Genomic DNA, 9511 nt, shown 5'->3' on the forward strand with positions numbered 1-9511 from the left:
ACAGGAATATACTTTCCCCTGGACTCTCTTTATGTCATTCCTGAAGGCTTCTCATTTTCTAGATGATCCTTTACCTGTGAATGTTTGCCCCCAATCAGCTTTCGAAAATTCTTTCTAATACTGTCAAAATTGATCTTTCTCCAATTCAGAATTTCAACTTTTTAAATCTTGTCTATCCTTTTTCATCACTATTTTAAAACGAATAGAATTATGGTCGTTGGCCCCAAAGTGCTCCCCCATTGACACCTCAGTCACCTACGCTGCCTTATTTCTCAAGAATAGGTCAAGTTTTGCACCATCTCTCGTAAGTACAGCCACAGAATCAGAGAAAATTGTGAGGCAAAAAGAAAACAAACTGTTCAGGGCTTTCATTTGAGAAGTTTAGAATCGGTTTGCGATCATGTTGAAGTGAAGCTGTGAAAAATAAATCAGAAGGATTGTTCTTGACAATTTCAAGTATAATAATTTACACATTTGTTGAGGAAAACAAGCAAGAGAATGCAGGGAAACGGGCAAGTGGAGCAGAGAGGCATTAAAAGCAAACACGGTTATTGCCAAAGTGTGGCGATTTTAAAAGTACGAATGTCCCAAGGGGAATGAGATTATTAAAGAAAGACAATGAAACTGCAACGTATACATCAGTCACAGTTCGGCTGTTCAGTGAATTTATTTTGGGAGAATCACTTGCGTGGACGTGTGGAATGAGCTGACAAATATAGGGCGTTCTTAACAAAATGTATTCCGAATGCTTACATGCTCCTTTATACAATTTAAGTCCATGTTCGCCTATTTTTGACAAGGTTACCTTTTTTGCAGTTTAACATTTCAGTTATGTTCTTTTGCTTTTGAAAAGAAATCATTACATTTGTCGACCAAAGCAAGACAGCACCCTCCAAGTGACATTATTCATTTCGCATACCACTGCCTCATATGGCATTCATGGCATTTACTTTACTGCAGTGTTTAAGTTTCAGTTGTCAATCTTGGGTCAACATTTTTCATGTTACGTCAATGTTAAGAATTTTTGCGTCCTGTGCCATAATTTATGGCAAACTAATATCTATTTGTAATATATTTCCTGCACATAATTGAACACCTATCTGTCTTTACGAAAAAGGTTGACATTTAGTTTTAATTCAATCATCCAGAGAGGATTCAAGAGTTTTTAAAAGATGCAATGTTCAAACCAGGTTCAAGGAATTGTAGTTACCATTTTTTAAATTAACATGCCTTTCAGTGTAAACACATATTTCAACCCATTCTTAAGCTCTTCCCTGAATTTCTTCTGTGTCAGTCCATAAATACAAGTGTTTGTGCAGGAACTGAGAAGTTGCAACATAAAACCAACCTGTTGCACTATATATATCGGGCTGCTGTAATATATGTCCGTGTAAAAGAAATTTAACACTGGCCACTTTAAAGAATGCACAACATACAGCATCCATAATAAGATAAAGTTGGCAGAAATGCTGAAAAGTAAAATCATAGATTTTCTCCGATTCCACATCTCTGCATCTCTGTGGTCATTACTGACCTTTTGCAGTGCCCTGCGCACTCTATTTGCCATGATAATATGTCTGATGGTTAGAACATTGAACAGCAGTATTAGAAGGATTGGTAAGAGAGGGGTAATGATGCTGTCAATCCATTCAAATGCTTTCCACAGGTGGGAATTGAGATAGTCAGCTGTCACAACACAATACCACGGCACGTTGTCGATTATAATGGCAGGTTCGTGCATGTAGTAAAAGGGGACAGTCCTCAGGCAGCTTAAAACAAAGACAGAGACAATGACCACTCCGGCTGTTTTCATTGTACAGTATTTTGTTTGCATTTTATGACAGCAGATAGCAACAAAGCGATCAAAAGTGAATGCAACTGTAAACCAGACAGAACAGTCTACTGCAACTATATATGCAACAGTATTTATAGAGCACACAGGAGTTAGAAACAGGAAACTAATTGAGAGGTACATGATATTAATTCGGTGCAATATAACATGGATAATTACTACTGTGAGGTCAGCCACGGCCATAGCCACCAGATATTCCGTGATGCATTTTGAAAGACCACATTTCCCTCGTATCAGGATCAGAACTGCAATTAGATTAACTGTAAGAAACAAGAATCATATTATTGATTTGAAGTCCATTCCACATTGTTTCTGAAAATGCACGCACCTTAAGATAAAATAAAATAGAACATAGAACATAGAACATAGAAGAATACAGCGCAGTACAGGCCATTCGGCCCTCGATGTTGCGCTGATCCAAGCCCACCTAACCTACACTAGCCCACTATCCTCCATATGCCTATCCAATGCCCGCTTAAATGCCCATAATGAGGGAGAGTCCACCACTGCTACTGGCAGGGCATTCCATGAACTCACGACTTGCTGAGTAAAGAACCTACCCCTAACATCTGTCCTATACCTACCCCCCCTTAATTTAAAGCTATGCCCCCTTGTAATAGCTGACTCCATACATGGAAAAAGATTCTCACTGTCGACCCTATCTAAACTCCTAATCTTCTTATACACCTCTATCAAGTCACCCCTAAACCTTCTTTTCTCCAATGGAAACAACCCCAAGTGCCTCAGTCTTTCCTCATACGATCATTCTACCATACCAGGAAACAACCTGGTAAACCTCCTCTGCACCCGTTCCAGTGCCTCCACATCCTTCCCATAGTATGGCGACCAAAACTGCACACAATACTCCAGATGCGGCCGCACCAGAGACTTATACAACTGCAGCATGACCTCAGTACTCCGGAACTCAATTCCTCTCCCAATAAAAGCCAGTACGTCATATGCCTTCTTCACCGCACTATTTACCTGGGTGGCAACTTTCAAAGATCTGTGTACATGGATAACAAGATCCCTCTGCTCATCCACACTACCAAGTATCCGTCCATTAGCCCAGTACCCCATCTTTTTGTTACTCTTACCAAAGTGAATCACCTCACACTTAGCTACATTGAACTCCATTTGCCACCTTTCTGCCCAGTTTTGCAGCTTATCTATATCCCGCTGTAAACTGCCACGTCCTTCCTCACTGTCTGCAACTCCTCCGACTTTCGTATCATCCGCAAACTTGCTCAACCAACCTTCTAACCCCTCCTCCAGGTCATTTATAAAAATGACAAACAGCAATGGTCCCAAAACAGATCCTTGTGGAACACCGCTAGTTACGGCACTCCAAGATGAACCTTTGCCATCAACTACTACCCTCTGTCTTCTTCCGGCCAGCCAACTCCTAATCCAAACCTCCAACTCACCCTCAATGCCATACCTCCGTATTTTTTGCAGTAGTCTACCATGGGGAACCTTATCAAACGCCTTACTAAAATCCATATACACCACATCTACCGCTTTCCCCTCGTCCACCTCCTTAGTCACCTTCTCAAAGAATTCAATAAGGTTTGTGAGGCACGAACTGCCCTTCACAAAACCATGCTGACTAACCTTGATCACATTATTCCCATCCAGATGTTCATAAATCCTATCCCTGACAATTGTCTCTAAGATTTTGCCCACAACAGAAGTGAGACTCACCGGCCTATAGTTACTAGGGTTATTCCTACTCCCCTTCTTGAACAAGGGAACCACATTTGCTAGCCTCCAGTCTTCTGGCACTACTCCTGTAGACAACGAGGACATAAAAATCAAGGCCAATGGCTCTGCATTCTCCTCCCAAATATTGAATGTTTGATGATTGTTGACAAGCAGCGAAATAATTTGCTATTGTACAAAATGAAAATTGATTCAAAAGTTGCACAAATTGCCAAGAAGTTGTTTATGTTAAATTGTACTGGGATAAAGAAACCAAAACCAGCATTGTACAATGTTTGATGAAAGGGTTCCAGAGGAGAATGTATAAATTGCACAGAATGTCAATTCAAACCATATTAACTTCAATAAGTGTGAAGAAGCCCTTGGACACTACTGGAATACTGCACAATTTGAAGCTTTTTTGCGAGCAGTCTATTGTATTTTTCATGAAACCTATTGTATTTATCATTTCCTGTAATTACTTCTATGCCGATATTTTGACGTTCTTTTATGGTTTATTTCATCAGAATTGCTTTTTAGTTTGACGTTAACAAGGTCAACTTTTATGCAAATATATAATCTGATCATGTACGTCTCACGAATTCTTACGACATTGACTACACCAAGACTGCGTAGAGGTATGCCTTAAATGTCTGATTTTGGGAAAAAAATCACTAATGCGACATAGTGTTTTCTGCAAGACCAGGATTTGTGAGCCATTCCTTCGTGCGCAGGTGAACGAGTTGGTGAGCTGTCTTATGAAACAATTGCTTTGCACTGCATGAAGCGATGTAGACAGTTCCATTTCACGGAAGTTGCCTGAATTTTGACTAAGCAACTGTGAATGAAAACAACTTGGATGGCAACTTTGTGGGCGGCACGGTGGCACAGTGGTTAGCACTGCTGCCTCACAGCGCCAGAGACCCGGGTTCAATTCCCGCCTCAGGCGACTGACTGTGTGGAGTTTGCACGTTCTCCCCGTGTCTGCGTGGGTTTCCTCCGGGTGCTCCGGTTTCCTCCCACAGTCACAAAGATGTGCAGGGTCAGGTGAATTGGCCAAACTAAATTGCCCGTAGTGTTAGATAAGGGGTAAATGTAGGGGTATGGGTGGGTTTCGCTTCGGCGGGTCGGTGTGGACTTGTTGGGCCGAAGGGCCTGTTTCCACACTGTAATGTAATCTAATGTAATCTAATCTAATCTTGTATCTGATTCTATTCCCATCTGCTGCGCTTGATCATCTGGATTTTAGAAGCTGTGCAGAAGAAGGTGTCCTCACATGATCAATATGTTTCATGTGAAACAAATAAAGTTCGCTTATTTGGTAATATCAAAGCACAAAGTTTTCTTTATCCAATACTGTTGCTTGGATAAAATACTGTTGGGAAATCATGTGGTTGATAGAATGTTGCTTAGAGAAGGCATGTTCTCTTCAGGCAACCATAAAAGCAAACAAAATGTCAATCAAATGACTTCTAAGCACTGCAATAAAATATGATATAAATAGGAAATTATATGAAATCAAACTAGCTGATCGATAATAAAAGTTAAACACAATTTCTTGATCATGTATCACGCAAGCATAGTTTCTTGTTTCTGCTCCAGCGTCAATACAATTGTTAGACATCTCACAATTCTAAACAGTAAAGCTTTGAATTTTGGGACTATTTTTCTGTGAAACGTTGAAAAGAAGAACATTGGCGAAAAACAAAAGACAACAATTAGCAGTAAACAGTTAAAATCTGACATAAACACTGTTATTTCTTTCCACGGCCTTACCCGGAATGCCAATGGCTGCAAGAACGGGATAGTAAATTAGGTCTATTTGGTATATAACTGGGTATTGCATTTCTCCAATTAACAACCAAAATCTGATGCGTGTATTCCAGGAGAATGAGGACGCAATGAGAGCAACTTGTCGATGAGTCCCTATAATGCTAAAGCTTTCCTCTCTGGAGAGTGTCAGTTACGTGATGTGGACATAGATATTATGCACACTTCAACGAAAGAGCGACTGAACTAAACTATTTTCACTCTAACGAGTTCGCTAATTGTCATGCGGTACGATGACTCAATACAACCTGTGCAAAACAGAGCAAGTTTATTATATTTTTTGAAGATTCTCAGAACTTTAATTGAAACATATTTTAGGCTAGAAAATATCACTGACTATAAAATATCACAAGCCTATATTTTGTATTGTTTCTTACTCATGTCGAAAAGTTCATTAACTTCAATCAAATCTTTATTTCTTCAAATCTCAGTTGTCTTCTAACAAGGACAACACTTTGAAATTACCTCACAGCATTCCTTTGCCCAAAGCCAGGAATATGATTCGCTCTGTCATTTTTCTTTAGCAGCTCAAGATGGCTATATACTTCTTCGTCAAAACTCTCTTAATAAACATTTCTTTTACTTTTGAACGAACGCGGCCTGAAATCTCCAAACAGACGGAAAGCAAAATAAACCATTTCCTGTCATTATAGGCAGTAGTCACAAGTGTCCGGTAAAGTGTATTTGGACGGTGCAGGGTAAACGTTACTGAAAATATTTATTTTCTTTCACGTGGGAGTTTATTTCGTTAAGATACAAGGGAAACCTACTTCTGTACGGAAGTTTACCTTTATTTAACGTTTCAATGTGCAATACAAAGGGGAAATTAACTTTCTTCCCAACCCAAGCCATATCCACACTGCTATTGATTTTTTTGAATAGGTCGCATGAGCTTTAATATGAGTTAGTGCTGCTTCACGATTAACTTATGCGGTTATTAACTTGATGTTTTCACCTTCAGCAGATATTCTACAGTTTTGTTTCTGCTCCTTTTCTTTCTCTTCAGTGTTGCTTAGATATTCCCATGCAAATTCCAGAGTAAACTTGCACCTTTCCCAGCGTTGCTGTTTTTGAAAACTGTTCTAAATACATGATCTTAGAACATTGCGAGCGGGAGTTTCATTCTAAATCTGCTGGGTGTGTTCCTTGTTGAAGTTAGAGACTGCTTTGCTCCAAATTAATGAACTTGCCCTGAATTGGAATTATTCAAAACCATTTTTCCACTGCGGTTTTATCCTGTATTTTGCGTGAATTCAAAAAAAAGGAGGAACAAATCACTTTTCTTCAGTAAATACCATCAGAAATGCAACAAAACTGGTTTATACATGTTGATTTTTTTAAAGGTGGTACTATTTCCACCTTTTACCTCCAGGCTTGCCAGTAAATACAAATCCTATCCAGAACCATTGGAAATTGACGAGATGTACCAAATATCTTTTGTCTGGCCGGAACCATCGTCCTGGGAGAAGTTTTCAAGTGACACAAATGTTGGCATGATGATATGGACGGCCTGGTCACTCAGTGCTTGATACTGCTGCATCACAGTGCAAGGGACCCAGATTTGATTCCACCCACAGGCGACTGTCTTTGTGGAGTTTGCAACTTCTCCCCATGTCTATGCGAGATACCTCCGAGTGCTCCGGTTTCCTCTGAGAGTCCACATGTTCAGTGGGTTGGCCATGGGAAATATAGGGTTACAGGAGTCTGGGTGTGTGAGAGATGCTCATCAGAATATTGGTGTTGATTCAATGGACCAAATGATTGGGTTGGTATGATTCTATGCCAGTCAAATAGAAATTGCAGTTCTCCAACTTGCATCATTCAACTGGACAGGGGAAATCTGTAGGCTGAATATAATTCAATCCCGAGAATCGTAAGCTTAAGAATTTGCAAAGCACCCAGGGAAGAAGAATGGCAAACATATGCTTGTATTGTGTATGTCAATAGATCCTTAAATGCTTATGGACTGCAGAAGCGATGCTACAGAAGAGTTAACTGATATTTGCCAATATTTATAATATTTCATTCACTGAGGCTTAACGTCTGGAATGGGGTGTGTTTGTTGCAGCTCCATAAGACATTTTATTGAGGCAAAGTCCATGTCTTCACAATGAAGACTGTCTCCAACAGACACGCCCATTATCCTCAAATTGTTAAACTTAAAACAAACATGGCTATGCTAACCTCGACATGAATGATTGACGTGAGCCACAGTTAAAGTGGTCAGAGTCCTCGAGTATCATAGGGCTGCTCTGTCATTAAATTGAGATTGGCGGTCAGTTCATCTGAGTGCCATCACGGATCAGGTGAGGACAGAAGTTGAGATGAACAGTGGTTCATAGCAATCCCAGCTAGTGACAAAACAAAACCCAAGGCGTCTATGTTTCTTTCCATCACAAAACAGTTATCAAGTAAACTGAGCAGACAGATAATCCCCCCAGCTAGCAAATGAACTGCATCGAAATTTGGGGTGAGATTGATCAGTGAGTGCAGTACTCTATTTAGTAAAATTTAAAACTCGGGAATAAGTCTCTATTTAAGATAGCATGCCGAGAGCAACACCACTTTCATCTCTTAGAGATATTGACACTCAGAGGCGTACTGCACTTTTACCCAAACTGGTTCATATGAACCAAAAAATGCTCGTCCTCGCTAACCCCATTAACCTGTACTTGACCCATATCCTTCTATTCCTTTCTTATCTATGTATTTGTCGAAATGTCTTTAAAGTGGAATGAATTAACTTGCGTCAACCATTTCCGCTGTCAGCTCCTTCCAAATGCGTATCGCCTCCTGTGTAAAAAAGCTTCCCCCCACGTTACTATTTATTCTTTCTCCCCAACCTCAAACTAATGCCCTCTAGTCCCCCATTCCCCAACCATGGGAAAATGACTGAGTGAATTCAACGTATCCATACGTTTCATGATCTCATACACCTTGAAAGGTTGCCCCATCAGTCTCCGATACTCAAAGGAAGAAAGGTCCTAGCTCTTCCAACCTATCCTTATTCTTCATACGTCAGGAATTAGATAGCTCAGTTGTTTGATTTTCAGAGCAGTGTGATGCTAACAGCATGGGTTCAATTCCCACCACCGGTTTGACGTTACCATGAACCTCTTCCCTCGCCAGAGGTTTGGTGGCCCACAGGTTAAATCACCACCAGTCGCTTCTCGCTAATAAAAGAGCTGCCCATATGGTCTGGTAAGACTGTGGCTATACCTACATAATTCATACGCTTGTATGGAAAAATCCTTGTAAGTTTCACCACATCCTTCTGATAACAAGGTAACTGAAACTGAACAGAATGCTTCAAGTGTGGCCTCGCCAATGTTATATATAACTGCAATGTAACTTCCCAAATTCTATACTCAATGCCCTGATCGATGAAGGCATGTGTGCCAGAAGCCTTCTTCACTACCCTGTTCACTTGTGACTCCACTTTCAGAGAACTGTCAACCTGAACTCTAAGATCCCTTTATTCCACTGCACTCCTTAAGGTCTTACCATTCATTTGGAACTCCTATCTTGAATTGACTTTACAAAATTCAAAACCTCACACTTTTCGAGGTTAAACTCCATTTGCCATTTCTCAGCCCATTTCCCCAAATGATCAAGGTCGTATTGCAATTTGTGATAACCTCCCTTACTCTCCACGATACGGCCTATTTTAATGTCATCAGCAAACTTACCAATCATACCTTGTACATTCTCATCCAAGTCATTGATATAGATAACAAAGAGTAACGGGTCGAATACCGACCCCTAAGGCTCGCCACTCGTCACAGATCTTCAGTCAAACAAGCATCCATCCAATTTTACCCACTGCTTCCTGCCATGCATGTGGAATGAGCTGCCAGTGGAAATGATTGTGGAGGTAGATTAACTACATTTAAAAGTTATTTGGACAAATACATGGATAGGAAAGGATTAGAAGGATGTGGGCTAAGTGCAGGGAAATGGAGTTAGGATGAATGGACAGTTTATTGTTATGGACCAGACGGGATCTCCGTTCAGTAGGGCTCTATGACTCTATGACTCTAAGCTAACTGAAAAAGCTTTCATTGAGAAAGAAAGTTTTGATATATGGGCAAAATCATGGAGGAAGACAGGTGTAAAAATGTGGTAGTC

The 9511-nt window shown here is 40.3% G+C and overlaps 1 protein-coding gene across 1 annotated transcript; it reads right to left on the reverse strand.

The window, feature by feature from the left end:
• Positions 1-1216: 1216 nt before the first annotated feature.
• Positions 1217-5399, reverse strand: LOC148141077 (putative G protein-coupled receptor 139). Its single transcript, XM_087979077.1, has 2 exons — positions 5330-5399; positions 1217-2112 (listed from the first exon to the last, which is right to left on the reverse strand). The coding sequence occupies exons 1-2, from the start codon at positions 5397-5399 to the stop codon at positions 1217-1219; spliced, it is 966 nt and encodes a 321-aa protein (XP_087835203.1).
• Positions 5400-9511: the final 4112 nt, after the last annotated feature.

Source organism: Chiloscyllium plagiosum, unplaced genomic scaffold (genome assembly GCF_037043375.1).
Source record: "Chiloscyllium plagiosum isolate Xiang-an unplaced genomic scaffold, Cpla_swu_hap1 HiC_scaffold_35, whole genome shotgun sequence".
NCBI classification, from domain to species: Eukaryota; Metazoa; Chordata; class Chondrichthyes; order Orectolobiformes; family Hemiscylliidae; genus Chiloscyllium; species Chiloscyllium plagiosum.